Consider the following 21,696-nt stretch of genomic DNA (forward strand, 5'->3'; position numbering starts at 1 on the left):
TTTCCCAGGCTGTTACAAGCAGCTTTGAAGTGTCTCCTATAGAGTCATCAGCAGATCTGCTGGGCACCTCCTTCAACCTGTCCCATCACCAAGTTACTTCAAACCACAGCTGTTACAAGGGCTCAGGGGGGGCATGGTGTCACCATGTGGAAATCTTTAGCTGCTTTGCGAATTGCTAAATACATGATTGTTCCTCTAAGGGTTTTCCTATCATTGTTAATTTTCCCAGTATTTAGAAGTGTACCTTTGAACAAAATCAGAAAAGTGTTATATCAAATATTTGCAAAAACGAAATAAATAGTGAGCAGTGGTTTAAGGCTGCCCAGGTGAGCCAGTGTGTGCAGTGGTTTGAGTGTCTGACTACAACTCTGGAGACCCTGGTTAAGACCCCCCCTTTGCCATAGAAACCCAATGGGTGACCTTGGGTGAGTCATACTCTCTCAGCCTCAGAGGCAGGCAAAGACAAACCTCCTCTGAACTAATCTTGCCGAAAATCCTCATGATAGGGGACCCCTGATAGGGTCTCCATAAACTGGGAATGACGTCAAAGCACACAACAACAGGGTGTCCTAAAAAGATGTTTACTGGGGATCTTCTCATTGACTCTCTCTAGCTGCTAAGTATGATCAGCCATCCACATCTTAATCCACTGATGATTTACTGCCTGCCTACTGTCTTGACAGTGTGACAGCGCCATACAGGCTTGTGTTAGTATTCTCGACAATTCAAAGACTGACCTGTTCAGCAGTTATAATTGTCCCCTCAGGCATGAAGCGTACTGTGGCAATTATCAGCAACCCCAGGCATTTTAAATGCGAAAGAATCTATCAAGACACATGCTATTTGGAGGTATCTGACTGGACTTGCAATACATATTAATCTGACAAACGTGTATTTGCAGGCAAATAAGAAAACTTTCCCTTTTTATGTATTTCCCATTCTTGCATAATCCCTCCCCCTTCAGCAGTTCTAAGAGATTGTGTTTTTCTCACTTTGCTATTCAAATGTACTGCTTTTTCCATGAGAACATACTTGGTTTCCACTGTTATGTTTCTTCCCTCGTGCTCCTAGTAGTAATATTGTACTTTACGTTGTACCTTACTTTGTAAGGAATTTCTTGCATCTAAAAAGGTTAATATGATTGCACTTAAAGTAACTTAAAGGAATTAGCTAGCTTTTATTCCACGTGGTGACTTTATAAGAGGCCTACTACATTGGGTCTACCTTGTCCAGCATCCTGTTTTCTACACTGATCATTGAGATCTAGAAAGGCCACAAGCAGGGTGCAAAGGCACTTGGGTTCTCGCATTGGTGCATTCCTGCATACTAACTCAGAACCATGGACTTAGGGGTTTGTTTTAACCATTACAAAGCTTGGGAACTTTGGGTCTGTGCAGACTGGCCATTAAGGCCGGCCTAGGGGCAGAGTCGGGGCATGGCGTCCACACAATGCATGCCCCAACTCTGCCCCCATGGTGGTGTGCCGAACCACACGGCATGCGGTTTCACGGTGTTCCTCTGGTGCTGCGATAAGATGATGCAGCGCCAAAGGAGTGACATAAAGCCATGGCTTTTTGTGGCTTTTTTGCACCCTGGAAAGGTCAGATGGGGGCTGTGGCATGCGAAGATGGAGGCGGCTGTGCACAGCCACTTCTCAAATTTAGATAGTGGCAGTTTTAATTCTGCAGTCCAAAAAGGAGTTAACAACCATAGATGAAAAAGTAACTCTTCCTCATTTCTCCCAATGGAATTATGAGGAATAATTTTAGTTTCTTAAAACAGATACTTTAAAGTTTGTATGTTTTTTAAAAATCTGAATCTTACAAGCACAAGGCATGTGGTAGAAACCAAACTCTCCTCCTGTTGCCTTCATTGCTTCAGCACATACAATAAAGCATGAGATGCAACATGCCAGATGAATCAAATGAAATTCTTCCATTTCCATTTAATGAGCCTGCACCTCATAGCTATAAAAGGAACTTTAAAAGCTATCATTGCACTGCAAAAAGAGTGATGTTATCCCTTGTAACATGAGATTTGTTATGTAATTTAGAAAAGTAACTGGTTACTTCTGAGTCCTGAGCCATTCCAAATGCCATTCCATTGATAGCCACATCCTCCTGTTTAGAGCCAACCAGACATCACGACTAGGGAAGGAGGAATCTGGACGAAATGTTATAGTGGAGCCAATAAATTCTCATTACTGACTTTCCTAGCTAATATGTGGCTCAGAACACTGTGCTGAAATCCTGTTGGTGTCTTGAAATCCCTTGCAGAAGTAGCTGGATTTATAATGTCTGCATTCAGTAGAAGATCACAGGAGAAGAGTTGCATATATATGGTGCTGTAGTGCACGAGGATGCACATTCTCAGCTAGTGTTATCTGTCTTTTCTGGGATTAAATTGCCAGTAGTACTTCATTGGTTGAATAGTCAGTTGTTCATTTGGTTGTACAATGTTGCCATTCAACATAAGTGTCTCACAATACAATCAACACGTAACTCCATATGCAGAGATTTATGCTAAGCCAGTGCTACTCAAACAGTGGTTCAAGGACCAGTGCCTGTTCATGAGCCATTGGCTGCTGCTCTGTGGACAGTTTCTAGGAAAGAAGTACAGAGTTGTAGTCAGTGGGCACAAATGCAGTGCTGATCCATGGAAAACACTGATGTGGGTGGGGGACTCTGTTTGTCTTTCACATCAGATAGCCTAAGAAGCATTGTATTATGCAGCCCTGGTGTAGGAGCGTGTTTGTGTGTGTGTATGTGTGAACTTAATTCCTCTTCTCAACTCCAAAATAACATAAACTTCTAACTTTTCAGTAGAAAAGACTTTAATAGTAATGGAAAACTAAGGAAAGCTATATTGCCTATACTCTATCCATTTGCTGAATACTAAGTAGACCAGCTTTCCACATTTTAGCCAGTGGTGCCAGAGCTGACAGCAAACACTTGGGCACTTGCTTTACCCTGAATGCGTTAAAAGTCATGATTTAATTGCTCCAGGTGGTTGCCCCATAGGGAATGATTACATGTGTTATACCCAGTTGTTGGTCTCATAGTTGTTGCAGCCAATTTCACATTTGGAGACAAACCTTCTTGTGGCCAAGATAGCAGATATGCAGATTTCCATCAGTAAACCTGCTAGAATTCATGCTCCACAGGCCTTGGATCCCAGTGTCATTTTACACTGTGAAAAGGCTGTGGGGAAAGACTTTGTGGAAGGGATCTATTTTAATTTTGTTGCAATCACCATTATTTTTTTGGGGGGGGGGGGGTTTACAGTAATTTATATTTAGACTTCAGTTTCACAGTGAGTTTAAAATACCTTTTCCCAAAGTATCATACTCCCGGATCTTTAGTGGCTTAGACCTGTGTCTACTATTTTTGCATGAAAATTTATGTTGATCTGTACTAATGCAAATACTCTGTTTGTGAAATATATGAATATCATTGCAATGTGACACCACTTTAGCCCTTTCTGTGTTGGCTCAGCCTCTTAGCAGCATCCGGTTATTAATTCTCTTCTGCTCCCCTTTCGTCTGTTTTTCTGAATTAATGTTATGCAATGATCTATTGCGTTTGTGCTCACAGCAGTACATACCAGTGCTGCTTTTGTGGTTTTCTGGATAGAACAAAGGTGGTAGGAGCCAAGTTTCTATAGTATGGCTTGGATCCAGTTCTGGCTGAACTGGTTGACTCTGGGTGAGTTGTCTGGCGCCCGTGTACTGCAGTGAACCAGAGTTGAAACTGGGCAAAACAAGACAGGACCCTGGAAAACCTGAGGCTAGATCTTAACAGCTTTCCTGGGAAAAGTGCCATACACTAATTATTTTTATACTGTAACAATTTTCCAGATTCTGTCTTGGACAATGGTTGTGTCCAGACAGCCACTTCACCCACAGCTACAAAGTTTATTTAGCTTTCAGGTTTGTTGGTGATGTTGATTTATTTCCACAAATTTCATTTAGACATCATCTTTCCACCAAGGGCCTTGCGATAACAATCATTGGGCTTTCTCCATTTTATTCTCATAAGAAACCTGTAAGGTGATGGGGAAATGACTAGACCAACATTGATCACCCTGTGAGCTTCATTGCTGAATAAGAAATATGAGAAGCTGCCTTGCAAAGAGTTAGACAGTTGAGTTACCTGGCGCAGTGCTGTTTGCACTAATATGGATGGATCCAGTATCTGCTATCTATAGGTAGAATATACATACTTCTCATGAAAGAAAGCTCTGCTTTTTGTGTGATTACCTCTCTACCCAACATTATTATTCACTTAATTCCCTTTCAAATGTTGTCTTCAGAATAGTAGAGGGACTGCCCTGTAGAGGAGATGTATGTGTGTCAGAGGCTCCTTCCTTGAGATTTAGGTTCATACTCAAATACCTGAACCTAAATCTGAATCGAACTCAGTGGCTCTTCAGGAGTTGAGACAAGAGCCATTCTCAGCCCTACCAGGAGATATTGGGAAATGAACCACAACACATCTCCCCCATACAAAGTGCATGCTCTGTCACCAAGCTGTAAACATGTCCTGGAATGTCTCACATCCAAAAGAAATTGCTACACCACATGGATTCAGAGCATTTAATCTCATAGATATGAGTAGGTGAATGTTCTAAATATTGATCTATTTACACTGAGGGACTCTTAGAGTACCCTACAAGCAAAAAGTGTGGGGACCGTGCTCTTATAAGATGTTGTTAGTCTGTTTGGATGAGCAGAAACCATTGCATTTCATCTGAAATTCAATCACGACTGTGCTAGACATTCAGGTTTTCTGTAAGTTCCGTTCTAATGATTTCTTCTTAATCTTTTGAGCTGTTGTTTTGGCTCTAAAATTTCAGATATAATCTAGCTATTTATATATAAATATAAAACCATTATGATCCATCCAGTCATTCCGACACTCTTGGGGAAGGTATGTTGTGAAACAAGGATGAACTCTGGAACTCTCCTTTTATGTGAGAATTAGGCAAGAAAGTGAAATGTAGCTATATATGTCAGTGTAATTAAGGCAGTTGCAATAATGGCAATTTAGTGTGATTTTGGCTCTGATCTTACCTCATCCATGAATGTGTTAGGTGGCTTTAGGCAAACCTTTCAGCCTCGACACCCACAACTGCAATAGGGCAATAGTAAACACTGGGTAACTTTGCCGAATGGTGTGCAATTACTGAGGTGATTTGTGTGAAGTGTGTTAGACGAAAGAGTCTATATAAACAGGGTTATTATGGTATGGGATGATTGGGGTTGCAGTAAAAGTCAAAGCCAATACTCCAATGTAGATTCTAATTAAAAAGAGCTTGCTTTAGTGGTTGCCAGCTGAGTTCAAAGTGTAAATGTAGTGTGCACTTTATTATTTCAGCTGAAAGGCGAGGAGAGGAGAAGAGGGGCAGAATTTTGTCCTTCCCAGTAGGCTCAGACAAAAGCAAACTGCTGCAGCCTCTCCTTACTTGTGCATTATTCTTCATTAAAAACCTTTGTCATCTTGACCATACTCTGATGTTGCTTAACTACATGTGTCCTGGTTTCCATCTGTGAAATGTTGGAGGCATGCGTCTGATTCCAACAGGATAAGCAACCTTTGGTTGTTGGAATTCTGCTGTTGGGCACAGACTTCCGAGCCTGCAGGGCCAGGAGGTAACAAAATCTGGAAGGCCATAGACTCCCTGTTCCTGGATTATCCCCAGGGAAAACAGCTGAGTTAAATCCAGTCCTTGGTTAACAGCTAACTCAGTGGTACTCAGACCTTTTATCCTGGGGACCTTCCTTTACATCTACATGCAGACATTGCAACCACCTGCCACTCAATGTAGTATATGAATAAAAATATTTTGCTTGTGTGTATTTTATGTGTGCACATTCATGCGTATTCATATTTTAACATTTTATAAGGAAATGACATCATTCAAATTAGAATAGTTTTATTTAAGTCAATTCAGCATTTAACTCAATGCATGTATAAATTTTACACATAAAAAGGTTTGGGAAGGGGAGGAGGAGGAGGCATCAAGATCTCTAGGGTCCAAAACCCGCTGCAGAAAATAATCCAGTTTGAGACTGCTTTAACAGACCTGGCTCAATGCTAGGGAATTCTGGGAACTATGGTTCTGTGAGACATTTAGCCTTCTCTGTCAGAAAGCTCTGGCGCCACAATAAATTACAGTTTCCAGCATTACCTAGCACTGAGCCAGGACATGTAAAGGGGTCTCAGACTGGATTATTTCTTTACAATGTGTTTACAACATTGTTTTTACAATGTCTTTCAAACATTGTTTCTTGTGGTAGTGTCTTGAAATCAAATCACCCATTCACACTATGAAAATAATCCGAGATGAATCTGGGTTGTTTCCTTGGTGTTCACACTGTCCCTGAATGCACTCGATGCAATTTTCTTTTTTGGGATGGGGTGCTACCAAAACCCACTTGACTCACAATATTTGATACCGTCCCCCCAAAAAAAATTTCCTGAAAGATCCACATTGATCCACATCTCCAGCAGTATGAATATGTTTCCTAATTGATTTGGATCACTCTGTATCATTCAAGGGAATGGAGGTGGCTCCATTTTAGCCCAAAATGATGGCAGGTGTAAATAAACAAGGGTTAAAATGACTCAGAGAGATTTGCAAACCCAAAACATAATGGGAACAACAATCCGGATATGAATGACAGCGGCGATCCACATCTCCTTGGGCAAAAAACGGAGTGTGAATGTCCCCAAAGTCTTTGCGGACAGTGGTCATCCATTAAGACAGTGCACAGTCTAGGAGTGTTGGAATCTGTCCCATGGTTAGAGTTAGCCCCTGAAGCTGAGTTGGAGATGGAGGGGGAATGGGAAGAATGAGGTATGGGGAATGCAAGAGAATGTCAAGGTAATAAAGAAGGCACATTTCCCAGTGATCAAGCAGAGCGTTGCTGCTACATTGAACAGGCAGCCTCATGCCTGCAGCTGAGGCTTTATATAAAGCTCCTGGGTCATTTGGGGTTGGTGAGCAGTGCAGCCAAGCAGAACTCTGGGGGTGGAGTGAGTGAATTCATTTTAGGGTTGAGCCTGTTGGATACTTTGCTGCTGAGCAAAGCTTCAGCCTTGATCTTTCACAAGCCTGCAATGTTCAGAGTATCCTCCCAGGGGTGGGGATGGGCTTAACAAGTGCTGAACCAAAACTGAGGATTTTCTGCTGGATTTGGATTCTGTACCCCTCTGCTCAAATGTCCTTTCCCTAAATTCTTTCTTGTTTCATACTCATTTGTAGTCTACCCACAAATTCTTTGTGGAAAATGGGGTTGGCTCCAGGGATACCAATTTATTCTTCCTCATAATCTCAACATCCACAATAGAGCCTAAGCCAGCATGATGTGATATTCCATCACCATTTAGTGAGGCTGCACACCGCACTATAAAACTGTACAAATACCTGAATATTTTACACTTACACTGGAGAAGGAGTAAAGGTCTTTAAGTTACAGTTTCAATTTAAGTTATACCTTTATTGTTGATGAAAGGAATTAGTCAGAAGTATTAAGTTGTTGTTATTTTGCTCTGGTAGCTGGGAATTGGGAGCCAAGACCAAAAAACAGTTCCAAAGGGCAAATATGAAGACAGGACTGGAGTACAAAACAGGAGTAATGATCAAAGAGCAGACAGGCTGCAGTTTGATCCCAAAGAGGCACCAGGGCCAAAATGGAAAGGTGCAGCTAGGGCACATTTATAAGGTTCTTTCCTGAGAGGATGCATCTACACACCAGTGTGCTGTTGATATCCAACACTATTTCTCCTTTCCATCTAACTCCAAGGAATCTGTTTCAGTTCTAAATCAGTTTCTCTTACCAGTAATGGTTTAGAGGAAGGTGAACAATTTTAAACTTAATCTTGGCATGACAGATGAGAAACTGGTCAGTTGAAAGACAGATAAGGTAATAGGGATTCATTTTGTGTTCAATAGGGTTATACTGTTCAGAAATCTGAAGCTAGGGTGTACTCCAGGACTCAGGCCTGAGGTTGAATGTTCAGGTTTCAGCAATGAAAATGAGTGTGCCAGATGTGCCCGCACCTTGATGTCAGAACTGGCAGCAGTAATGCATGCCTTGATTACATTCTGTTTAGATTACTGTAAAGCAGCCTAAATACCCTAAAAGCACCAGATCCTGTCTGATCTTAGAAGCCAAGCCAGGCCAACTCTGGATAATATTTGAATGGGACACCACCAACGAATAGTGGGGATGCAGTGGCTTAATGTTAAGATGCCACTTCTGACGATTAGAAGATTGGAAGGTTGGCAGTTTGAGTCCTGAGTGCTGCATGATGGGATGAGCTCCTGTCACTAGTCCCAACTTTTGCCAGCCTAGCAGTTTGAAAGCATGCAGATACAAGTAGATAGATAGCCACTTTGGTGGGAAGGTAACAATGTTGCAGCCAGGCTAGCCACATGACCACCGGATTTGTCTTCGGACAACGCTGGCTTAGTAATGGAGATGAGCATTGCCCCCTACGACAACTAGTTACGACTAGATCTTCATGTCAAGAGACTACCTTTACCATCAATGAATACCAGGTGCTCAAGGCTGTATTTAAGAGGAAAGAACTGGCAAAACCACCTCTGAGTATTTCTTGCTAAAAAAAACCCTATGAAATTCATGGGGTTGTCATAAGTCGACAGATGACTTGAATGAACATACACACAATGCATTCTATTTGGGGCAATTTTTGGAAACATTTCAGAAATTTCAATGGGTGCTGTGCCCAGACTGCTGGTTGGGCAATAAGGGAAATGTTTTATTCCTTGCTGGAATAGCTTTAGTCGCTCAGTCCCTTCACTGTTGTGGGCCTTTCTGGTGAGGATTTATGAGGAGGCCTTCTTGGTGGCTGCTCTCCCATGGAAAGTTAGTTTGGCCCCCTCTCTGCTTTCCTTCTGGTGGCAGGTAAAGACCCTTAAAAAACAAAACAAAACAGGCTTTGGGTGATTAACAGTTGTATTGTTTTAAATCAGTGAAATTTGAATGGGGATGGTTTTAATATTTTAACACTTTTTAAATCATCGCTGGTTTTATCTGTATTCTTAATTTATGCTGTGAACTGCTGTGAGTCCCAAGTTGGGAGGAAAGTGGGAGACAGATTAAATAAATAAATAAATAAATAAATAAATAAATAAATATCCATCCCCTTTTAACTCTTAAATACTTATAATCAGCAATAAAAAGCTAAAATACAACTAACTACAAACTCTTTTTTTTTTTAAATATAATGTAGATTGTACATCTACTATATGAACCCTCTATATTTTTTGTTTACACTAAAGAAAGGAGATTGCCAAGAACTAAACTTGCTATTCAAATAATTTCTAAAAGATTTGCATTCCTGCTCCAGTCTGTTTACATTGCACCTACTTTGCCTTACCCAAAGACACCATGTTAATTTACTTAGACCTGCCAAGTTGTATGACTTAATAAGCCATGCTTGCAGCTGGGGGATATTGTTTCTTTTCCAGTACTTGGCATGTCAAAGTCTTGCTGCTGTAATCATGTAAACGAGTAATTTTTCATTATCTTTAGGGACCGCGTCGTTCAAATGAGTCAGTAAATGTATCTTTGAATCCCTTGGTGACTCCCATTGCAGATCTTGTTATTATTTAAGAAAATGTTAGCCAGTATTTTTCCATTGCAGGATGGATGCACCATAGGATTGGCCCTACCATGAACAGAGTGAAGCAGTCTTCTTATGTGGGTGATGCTGGTGTGGAGGATATGGTGCAGTGGCAGGATGTTGAGGGACAGATTCTTGATCATCAAAGTGCTAAATGCTTTAGCAATATGACACATTATGACCATTTTCTTTTAGTGCCAACATTGTTCCTTTCCTCACTTGATCTCTGTTGAATCTGTACCCCGGAAAGTTGTGTTTACTGGTGGTAGAATTCTAAGACATAGCCCTATTAGCCTGGAAAGGGATTTCATAGCACCTTTGAGACTAATGGAAAGATAGAAGCTGGTAGCATGAACTTTCATAGACTTGAGCCTACATGCGTCTGAGGAAGTGGGCCTAGCCTATGAAAGCTCATGCTGCCAGCTTCTATCTATCAGTTAGTCTCAAAGACACTACAAGATCTCTTTACATATTGTGTTTATTGATGGCAGCCATCTCATTTAGTTCTGAGAATGCAGAAAACCACAAGGCAAGTACAGATACCTTTCCTATTGGAAAATACTGAGTTAATTTAAACTGATCTGGGGAAAAGTCCTTGGTAATGCTGGGAGCTCAAGGAAATACTTTGGGATGAAGTACACATTATGTGGATCTGGAAAGGATAGGTACAAAATTTTGGACTTTCAGTTTTGTTTTGTTATTTTAATCACTTTCAGTTCTGTTTGTGCTTTTTGCACTATGCAGTCATTACACTTTTATACCACTTTCACTGCCACAGCTGCATCCTACAGTATCTGGGATATCTAGTTTCATGAGTGATTTGTTGTGTGCCTTCTGACTTATGGCGACTCTAGGCACCCCGATCATGGGCTTAGGCTCTGTTGTGGATGTTGAGATTATGAGAGAGATGTTTTCATGTAACTTTAATAATAAAATGTAAAGGGAAATTAGAGTTGCATTTTAAAATTGCCAAAATAATGTTAACTAACTAACTTTTTGAGGGGGGGGGGGCGCTTACCTTTCTCTCAGGATGAGAAAGTGTAACTTGTCCAAGATCACCCAGTAGTTTCCAGGCTGAGTGGGGATTCAAATTCTGGTTTCCAGAGTTGTAGTCCAATGCTCAGACCAACTACACATAACGTAATATTTCCATAGTATGCTGCCATGGCAGTTAAAATGGAGTCAGATGTGTTGCTGTAATTGTGTTGTGCGAATGAGACCACTGCCCATCTTTAAAAATTGGATTAACAATTTGGTTCCGCTTCTCCTATCATAACAGTAAATTATGTGGATATTATTGCTTCTATTTGGATCACTAACAACAGATAAAATGGATTCAAGATTCAAGAAACTTTACTGGTTCATTCTCTTTGCTTTTGCCTGTTAACACTGCAATGTATAAATTTTCCTTCTACCCAGCTCAGTTCCCTAATTCCAACTATCTGTATTAACATCTATTATTTTCTTTTTTCCTGTTGCCTCATGCTGTCACATGATCCATGGAAATCTATACTATACTGGGAAAATTGGCTCTTGCACCTAATGCTTTCCAGTTTGTGTTAATTGCAGGATTTGGGGGTGAAGACATACGGAATGTTTAAATAGGTGTTCCCTTCCCACAAGGCCCAGATACATTAAAGATACCAGATCTGGAAGCCAATCAGGGTCTGGCCTGGCTAATACCCGAGAGGGGACTGCCAGGGAATACCAGGTGCTGTAAACTATATTTCAGAGAAAGGCACTGGGAAATAATCTGTGAGCATTTCTTGCCTAATAAAACCCTATGAAATGCATAGGTAGCTTGAAGGAACATTTATACACACTCACTCTCTCATGTACATACCCTCCCCCATCTGTTTGGAGGACATTGAATGAAGAAAAACTGTTAGAATCATAAAGTTGGAAGAGACATCAAGGGCCATCCAGTCCAACCTCCCTACCATGCAGGAACACACAACCAAAGCACTCCTGACAGATGGCCATCCAGCCTCTGTTTAAAGACCTCCAAAGAAGGTGACTCCACTACATTCCAAGGAAGTGTGTTCCACTGTTGAACAGCTCTCACTGTCAGGAAATTCCTCCTAATGTTGAGATGGAATCTCTTTTCCTGTTGTTTGCATCCATTGCTCCATGTCCTGGTCTCTGGAGCAGCAGAAAACAATTACCTGTATTGTCTATTCCTTTAGCCAAGTAATTTATAAAGATGTTGAATAGCACTGGACCCAGTGGTCACTTCTCTCCAAGATGATGAGTCGTCATTGCTGAGCCCCCTTCAGGTTTGGCCGGTCAGTCAATTACAAATCCACTGACCGTTACATTGTCTAGCTCACATTTTACAAGCTTGTTAGCCAGAATATCATGGGGGACCTTGTTTTGTAGATTCTGCTTGAAGCAGGAAAAAGCCATCTGCAGTGCATACCAAGGATGTCATAAATGCATCTCCAGGGCAGTTTTGCAACGTGTTGTAAAAGTATGAAATTTGTTTTTGAAAGGTAAAAGATGGCCACAGATGTGTGAGATCTGAGTAGGGATGTTGAAGACTGAGGCTTTTGGAAGTCTCTCATTCATCGAGTCACCAGAAGTGAAAATTGGCTGGATGGCAAATAACAACAGCAGGAGCAGCAACAACTACAGATGGATATAATGACCAGATTGCTGTTGGTACACTACACTAATGTTAGTGTAGTGCTGCATTATCAGTGGTAATTTCTTTAAAGTTCACACAGTAGCAGTGAGGAAAAGCAGACAAAGTCATTTTCACTTATGAGGTGGGGGCTGCTGTCTCAGAGCATCCCACTATTTTCACTGCTTTGCTCAGAGCTAGCAGCTTTCCCTTCCCGATGATGATGATGACAACTTTGTATGTCTTCTCTATGATATTTCCCCTCCTGCAACTCCCCTGCTTATGCATGCTCATGCATTATGCATCCCCGATAGATACATAAACTCATTGTTGCTACTTGCAAAATATTTTTGGCTAACCCACTGGACAAATTAGAAGATGGCAAATGTGTAGCATGTTGCTGCTATATGCTTAACAGCACCAATTGTGAAGTTGCTGTCATACTGGGCTTGTACAGATGTAATACTAAAGCCACAAGTTAGTATGTTGAGAGTGAGTCCAGCCTGCCAGACCACATACTTTCTCTGATTCTGGTACATCTGGAAGGAGTTTTGAAGCTTTAATTTCCTTTTAAAATTAAGTAGAGTTTACTATGTCATTTGAACTGGGACAACCTGTTTTTAATCTTAACTACAGTTAGTAGGAAGAAGTCAAATCAAACCCTAGTTTTATGCAGCTGCCTTGTTTTCAATAATCATAGTTAAGACTAAGCACAGTTTAAAGTTTGAATGACATGCTAGTGCTCATGGGAGTTATAGTCTAGCATGCGCCACACAATCCATCTGTATGCTGAATTGTTGGACTAAATAGAAGTGGAAGCTCCCATTCTCTCAGTAATGGTAGTGAAAGTTGATGGAGGACATGTCTGAAATTAAGGGACGGTTGTTGTGGTTGTGTGCCTTCAAGTTGTTCCTGACCTATGGCAGCCCAACAAGAACATAATAGAGGAATAATATGAAATAAGGCATTGGAGGCAATACATAGAAGTGTTATACAAAAGAGATGAGGAAATGAATGACACATGGAATGAAGAACTGTATGGAGACGAACCCCAAATCTAAAAATTGAAGTGGAATGCAATAAGAGAAATTGAGAAAAATACTGTAAATCCCCAGGAAAAGATGATATCCCAGTTGAACTACTTCAGTGCACACAGACAGAAGCAACACTAGTGTTAACTAAACTATGCCAAGAAATATAGAAAACAAGGAGGTGGCCAACAGATTGGAAACAATCAATATACATCCCAACTCACAAGAAAAGATACAAAAGAATGCAGCAACTATAGAGCCATAGCATTAATCTCACATGCAAGCAAAATAAAACTCAAAAGTCTGCTGCATAGACGCCAACCATACATGGAGAAAGAAATTCCGGAGGTGCAGGTGGGATTCAGAAAAGGAAGAGGCACCAGGGACCACATTGCAAACATAAGATGGTTAATGGAGTGCACCAAGGAATTTAAGAAAAATAAATAAGCATATGTAGAATCAAACATTGGCCAGAGTGGAGATTGCAGTCAAGATATATGAAGAAGACTAGGAATGGGTAGGACAGCTATGAAAGAACTAGAAAAGATCATGAAGAACAACAGATGTACAACAGAGCACTAATGTCATAATCATCCAGGCATTATTACATACGGGGTCACAAACATGGTTTGCAGAGATTGAGCAGATCCATAGGATCGCCATGAGTCAGGGCCAACTTGGGGACAGCTAACAACAGCAGATAGTGCTTCCTTGCTAAATTTCACTGGGTTGCCTTTTCCAGTACTGTGTGACAAGGCATCCCTTCCAACATGGAATTTGATATCAAAGTTCAGTCAGAGGCAAAGAGGGCCCTCCTACCTGTAACAGTGTGATTTCAAGATATACAAATGTATTAAGTAACCTTAAAATAAAATAAAATAGCTGTACAGATGAATGTTGATGCCATCCCATGCCTTTGCACTTTCCTCAGATAATATTTCACTCTCAGATGTGTTCCATAGGCTGCTAGTATTATAAAAATCAATCTTTGCACTCTCTTTCCAAATTTTATTGGGTGCATAATATCCATGCCAGTGAAGATTGCAAAACTCTTTCCATTCTAACAGCTAAAACTCATGGGTTGAATTTTTCCATGCTTCTGGACTAAATTCAGTTTGCTGAAATACAATGCAATCCAGAGCTATTTAAACTAACAGGAATGCCCTCACATTGGATTCAATGAGATGTGGATTGCCTGCTCCTATAGGTAAAAGATGCAGTATGGGGTACATTTCACCATATTTTGCAGCACCCATGGGGCAGTTTAGGACCACAAAAGGCAATTTTTTAAAAAAATTAGAAACATTGTAAAAATACCGTAGTTCTCCCTAGAGGCATTTTAGTGACAAAAATTCATCCTGAAAGAATTTCAGTTTCTTCAAGAAAGAAGGATCTATCCTAGCTCACCATCTCAAAGTAAGGCAAACACTGGTTAGCCTTAGTGATGGCTAGTGTTGATATCAACCATGTTAGCTGTGATAAAGGACATGAGAAAAGAAAATGCTGCAGGGAAGGAATGTTACGTTCCCAAAAGTAAGGATTTGTTCAGTCCTTGTGTTCATTTTTTTAGAAAGTTCTTTTTGTTGCATTCCTTTAAAAAGGTGCACATTTTGTTGACTTCGTGTCAAAAGTGAACTGAATAAAATTCTGAACCAATTGCACTAAAAAATCTAAAAAGATGTAGCTCTTCCCAGGACCATGTTTTACCTGCCTGTCATGTAACTGTCAAAATGAGGAATCTAACAGTAGACAGAACTGGCAACTTAATTGAGCATCACAAACATGGCTGAAAACACAGAAATTTGAGAGCAAAGCATCCAGAGTTCCAGACCTGAATGGATGAATCTGTCAGTTTGCTTTTCTCCACAAGCTGTTTCTATCCCATGTATTGAAGGGATCTGGAAAAATTAATTTTTTCAATTAAAAAAACTAACATTAATTAAAATCAATGTTAAAAAATGAACTAAATCTGTCACCTATTTGCTCCTTCAAGAGCAAATATGTGACAGATTTACTTCACTCTCCAGTTGCATAGCTGTTCCCACCAGACTGTGATCCTGGCTGATTTTATTGACTATTTTATTGGGAATTGTTGTTTTAACGCTATTTTAGGGTGGGAGGGAGATAAAGAATTGGGTTTGATATGTCTTGTTATGTTTTTACTTGTCGCTTGTGCTGTATTTTTATTCTTTTGTTTGTTGTTACCCGCCTCGATCCAATACAGGGAGAGATGGGATACAAATTATTATTATTATTATTATTATTATTATTATTATTATTCAAGTAATTTATGGCAAGCCAATGAATTTCCCAGGGCTTTCTTAGGCAAGGAGTACTCACAGGTGTTTTACAATTCCTCTTCTTTGAAATACAGTCGCCCTTCCATTTTTGTGAGGGATCTTTCCAAGACTGCCACCCCTGTAAAAATGGAAATCTGCCAATATTTAAGACCTATTGGCTTGAATGGCGACGTGCCCCCATGGGCACCCATAGATGCATGCCCCATTTTAACTCCCTCATGAATTAGCGAGAGGCATGGATTCAAAGTCTGCACAAACAGAGGGATGACTGTATAGCCTACAGTGCTTGGTATTCATTGGTGGTCTTTCATATAAGTACTTACCAAAGCTGACACTGCTTCGCTTCCAGGATCAGACAGGGTCTGGTGCTTTTAGGGTACAATATTTAGGCCCTAGACTAATAGCAAATTTGGTAACCACAGATAATGTTAAGCAAGCATTACATCAGCCAATTATATTTGGTAATGTGTTTGGTACTTGATGGGGCCTAAATACCCTAAAGACACTCATATGATCTTGGAGGCTAAGGAGGGCCAGCCCCAGTTAGCACTTGAATGGGAGACTGACAATGAATACCAATTGCTGTATTTCAGAGGAAGGAACTGGTAAAACCACCTCTGAGTATTCCTTGCTTAAGAACCCCCCTATGAAATTCATGGGCTCGCTGTAAGTTGACAGGCAACCTGAAGGAACGTACCCACAAATAATGTATGTAATGGGGAATATAAATTATATCCACCCTGTCACATAGCAATAGGGCATGCAAATATGAACTTGCTCTTCTGAAGTTCTGAATATTTTTTTACTTCTTATTTTCAGTAGCTGTAACATGATCTCATTTAATCTTTTACAGACGAGAGCAGAGCAATCCCAAGGTGCATACTTCTTGCCTGAGTTTGCACTCTCTCCGCAAGGAAGTTTCTTGGAAGATACCGCAGGAGAACAGTTCCTTACCTACCGCTATGATGATCAGGTTTGTCTGCTGAATATGAAAATCATGACATTCCTTTCATCTTTTCAGTGAGACTCTGGGAATTATGTGTTCACAAAGCAGACCATTTTCTAATGACTGGTGTATATTTTTTTAAAGGAAACTAGGCCATAATGAATAATTATTAATTTTATTTATTTTTACTGTAACCTCCCTCCCTCAAAATGTGAATTTCAATCTCTGCCCAAAAAAGGGCAACAAGAGCAACACTACAAAAAGCAAAAGCTGTAGAAATGCAACAGCAATACAGATGGATGAATAGCAGCTAGAATGTCAAATTCAAAATAAAGGTTTGCAGGAAGATTTCTTCTGTTAATGGGAAAGACACATGGCAAACTGCTGAGAATGATAACATTTGCTGAGTTCAGGTATAACATTTGGTCTGGTGCTCCTTGAAAGAGCACAATCCTCCTCACCTCATGCAGAAATCAGAATTGGAAACCATGGAGGCCAGGTCTTTCCCTGTAGCGCAAACCAATAATATGGCATTACATCTGCACCAGACCATAATGTTACACAACAGTTGAAATGATAGGTAAGGAGAGTGAAGTAGCACCCTGCTCAGATTCAGCCCTATTTAACTGTGGTTGTCTCCATTGGGATGTTTGACAGAGGCACAGTTAACAGTAAGAAACAGGCCTATGTACCTAGCATATGAAGCACTTTCTGTTTGGAAATATTATGTGCAAGTCCAACTGAAGCATGTGGAAGAGTAATGAAAGCATGGCATGGCGGTTTATTCATTAGAGTGTTCCAGTCATAGATTCCAATGTTAATTATGGATGGACAAATCATTCTTGTTTTGCTTGGGTTATATGGTCTTCCTGTTCTGTTCTATGTTTTTAGTCATCTGAGAAGGTTTTTCTGATCAGATCTTGGTACACGTCTTCCAGGATTATGCAACAGTGGTGATGAAGAAAGGGATACAATATCTGCCAGGTCCTTATAGCCCCTTCATCCAATGCCTTACTTCTTTCAAAGATGCCTGTAGCCTGCTTCCATCTCATGACACAGCAACAAAATTCCAGCCAGTTTGCATATTTGCTTGTGTAATCTGCACTAGAACTAGTTGTTGTTGTGTGTCTTCAAGTCATTTCAGATCGATGGAGCCCTGGTGACACAGTGGTTAAATTTTAAAATTTAATTTTAAATTAAATGCTGGTACTTCAGCCATTCAAAGCCACAAAATTGTGAGTTCGATCCCAGGCACGGTTCCAGGGTCAAGTCAGCCTTGCATCCTTCTGTAGGTCACTAAAATGATTACCCAGCTGTTGGTAGCAATTGGCTTCCAGATTGTACACTACTTAGGGAATGCTTAAGTGCACTGATAAACAGTATAGAAATGTACTTGCTATTGCTATGGTGACCCTAAAGAGACCCTATCACAGATTTTTCTTCACAAAATTTATTCACAAAGCGTTAGCCACTTCTTGCCTCTATGGTTGAGAGTGTGACTTGCCTAAGGTAACCCAGTGGGTTTCCATAGATTTGAACACTGGTTTCCTCAAGTCCTAGTCCAGCACTTGAACCATTATTTCATACTGGCTCTTGCACTAGAATTACTGTACTAGACATTTTATACACGTTATCATAATACCAAAGTCAGGATCATCCATGCCATAGTATTTCCAGTTTCTGTGTCAAGATGTAAAAACTTGAACAGTGAAGAAAGCTGACGGGGGGGGGGGGGGGGGGGACCTACACATTTGAAATGTGGTCTTGGAAAAGAGTTCTACCGAGACCATAAACTGCCCAAAAGACAAATAAACAGGACTGCAAGCAAATCAAGTCTGAACTTTCACTAGAAAGAATAATGATTAAATGGGGACTATCATATTTTGGAGTGGACAGATCATGAGAGAACTTGAGTCACTGGAAAAGATGACAATACTTGCTGAAGTATAAAGCAATAGGAAAAGAGTGAAGCTAGTGGCTCATTCACAGTAGCCAATTACAGCACTATGATTCCATTTTAACTGTCATGGCTGCATCCTATGGAATTCTTGGATTCCCTAAACTGAAATTCCCAGACTCCATAGGATGTTGCTATTGCAGTTAAGGTTGACTATAGCACTATAATTATGTAGTATGAAAGGACCCCAGGTTACATATGGATTGATTCAATCAAGGGAGCCATTGCCTTGAGCAGATTGGATCATTACAAGGTCTTAGAGCTCACTCATTTATAGGATTCCCATAAACCAAAGCTGTTTCGATCACGCATAACAAGAACAATCAGTTTATATATGCTTTTGTCATGGACTGCTCACCTTATAAGCATTTTTCCATATACAATTATATGCACTTTTATTTTATTTTTTTATTGTAAATCGTGCATTTTGGTACATTTCAAGGCCAGACATTGCATTACAAAATTTGGAGATGTACAAAATTGAAATGATAATTGTATTCTGATTTGTATATTATTTTGGGAGGTGTTCATTGTGTTGGTTTACTCTCACATGGTCTGAAGAAACCTTACAAGCATCCTAAGTGAATGCTTGGATTTTTCTTCCTCCGGTACCAATACACTTTGCTTTAAAAAAAGTGCCTTTCTTCATATTAATGTTCTGGAATATGATCCATTAAGACTGGACAAACACAGGCATTAAATATACATTTTCCCTATTATTATTTCACAGTTTTGTTTTATTTTGCCCTTGTTGAAAGAAAAGGATTTCTTTTTAAAAAGTGAAATTGTAAAGAGATGGTAGTAATGGATGAAGCAGTGAGTCTGGAAAATAACAAGCTATGGTTCTTCTAATTAGACCAGTACTGCATACTTCAGAAGCCATAGATACATTATGCTAAATATGAAATAGAGATATAACACCAAAGAAAGCAACATGAAAGACACACTGTTAATCTTGGCCAAGGATCTAAAGTAAATCCAGGAAATGTGTGGCCTGGTGTAGAAATTTAGTTACAACACACAACGTGTCCCAGAAATCCATTGAATTCCACTTCAAAATTATGGGAATTGCATTCATGGATATTTACAATGTACTGCAATGCATAAGCCAGGCTTTGAACCATGGGTTATTTCTCCTTCTGTATTTAAGGATGCTACAGATCATAACTGTCATCAAATACCTACAATTCTACTACAAAAAAATAAAGTTATAACTTGTTAGGTTATTGTTGTAATATAATATATTATACCTTTGCTATTAAGAACTAATTAATAAGTATCCCGTTACTAGCAACTTGTTTCTTCCAAACTCTCTCGTCAGCTACAAAGCTATCAAGAACAGAAACACATTGCTTGACTTTTAATTAGGCTTGAAACTAATTTGTGGGTGGGGATGGCATTTGGTTTGAAAAACTAAATAGCTTTCACTTTCAATTATTTTTGGAAGTGACTGAAAACAAAATCACCTTTTCATTTACTTTGGCCTCACTTGCATGCACTGTCAACTGAGTTTGCCTTCCACACTGTGTGATATAGCCAATTCTGATTGTCCACATAATACAATGATATTAGATCCTAAAGTACAAAGACACAACTCTGAATACTAGTTAGAATCACCCAAGCCATTGTATTCCCCATCACCATGTATGGATGTGAGAGCTGGGCAGCAAAGAAAGCAGACAGAAAGAAAATGAACTCATTTGAAATATGGTGCTGGAGGAGAGTGCTGAGGATATCATGGATGGCCAGAAAGATGAACTCTTAGAACAGATAAAGCCCAAACTCTTCCTGGAATCCAGGATGGCTAAACTGAAGTTGTCAGACTTTGGACACACCATGAGAAGGAAAGTTTCATTAGAAAAGGCTATGATGTTAAGAATGGAAGGTACAGTAGTAGAAGGAGAGGAAGATCATATGCCTAGAACACAAGGATAGATTCAATCAGGGAGACCATTGGACTGGGCCTGCAGGACCTGAGCATGGAGGTAGAGGATGGGGGTCTTGGAGATGTCTCATCCACAGGGTCAGCATGAACCAAGGACAACTTGAGGGCAGCTAACAACAGTAACAATCTCTTTGAGAACCATTGGTCTAGTCCTCTGAATGCTGTTGGACTGCATTTCTCTACAGTCTTCACCGTTGGTTATGTTACCTAAAGGAAATGGAAGTTGCAGTTCAACAGCATCCTGAGGGATACACAATTTCCTGTTGTAGAGGAACTCCTAATAAGGTTGGTGTTGCAGTTCTCCAAGGAAGAAAATTAAAAAAACACACCATGATTTGCAATGGAGAAGGGACCTTCATGCTAATGTTACACTTGGCTGCCATTTACAGTGTAGTTTGGTCAACTTTACAGTTCAACATTTCCTTCCTTAAGTCTACAATTTTCAATAACTTTTTTTGAAGAGAGTAATTACTTTTGAGGGTCGAAAAAGGAAGGATATGATCTCTACATAATATGATCTGGAAAGTCATTCCAGAGCTTGTGTGTAACGTTGTTTAATATAATGCTGCTGCTTAACACATCCTTCAAAGAGCATCTGCTATCTTAAAAAGACTTTGTGTTACTTTGAAATGAGAAACAAGTAAAATATTAATGGGAACAACTTGCACTCTTTTACTGTAGCACCATTGCATATGGATTCATGTTCTTCCCTCATACTTCATTATCTTCAGCTTTGATCTGGCAAGGGTGTGCTTATATGTTAAAGAAAGGCTGTATAAATTCCTTTATATCCTGTTTTGTAGATATTAAGGATCTACATACAGATGGAAAGCTTTAGTGTCCCACATGCTCACAAATTATCAGATACCTCAGGGAAAGAGGAAGCAACAATTTGCCAAGACAGTATCTCGGCAGGGTCTATTTAATAGCTATACAACTATTGAACACCAAACTAGTTGCATTGATGTGTATTGGACTTAGACCATAGAGAAATGGCTTCAGATTCAAAGCATGGAAAAATTACTTCTACTCCTGGAGTTCCAGAGCCAGCATGCCATTTGGAACATGGGAATCATCAGCTACTGACTGTCTGGGAAAGCAGCCAAATGGCTGGTAAGACCAGCTCAGGTCCCAAACAAACCGGCTTGCGCAGCCAGTGTGAGGCAACAGACAATCTTTGATTTAAAGTCCAGCGTAACAAGTGAAGAGGTTTTACTAGAAGATTTGTCAAAATGTCCAAG

General features: G+C 40.0%; 1 protein-coding gene across 1 annotated transcript in view; it reads left to right on the top strand.

The window, feature by feature from the left end:
- The first annotated feature begins 14,751 nt into the window (after window positions 1-14,751).
- ADAMTSL3 (ADAMTS like 3) overlaps window positions 14,752-21,696 on the top strand; it is a 160,354-nt gene continuing 153,409 nt past the window's right edge. The window contains exons 1-2 of the mRNA XM_089538311.1: window positions 14,752-14,840; window positions 16,427-16,580. Of these exons, the coding sequence (XP_089394437.1) occupies window positions 14,752-14,840; window positions 16,427-16,580 (243 nt within the window). The remainder of the gene's footprint in view (window positions 14,841-16,426; window positions 16,581-21,696) is intronic.

The sequence above is a fragment of the Sceloporus occidentalis genome, unplaced genomic scaffold (assembly GCF_023333645.1).
Source record: "Sceloporus occidentalis isolate IW3139 unplaced genomic scaffold, rSceOcc1.0.p SCAF_9, whole genome shotgun sequence".
NCBI lineage: Eukaryota > Metazoa > Chordata > Lepidosauria > Squamata > Phrynosomatidae > Sceloporus > Sceloporus occidentalis.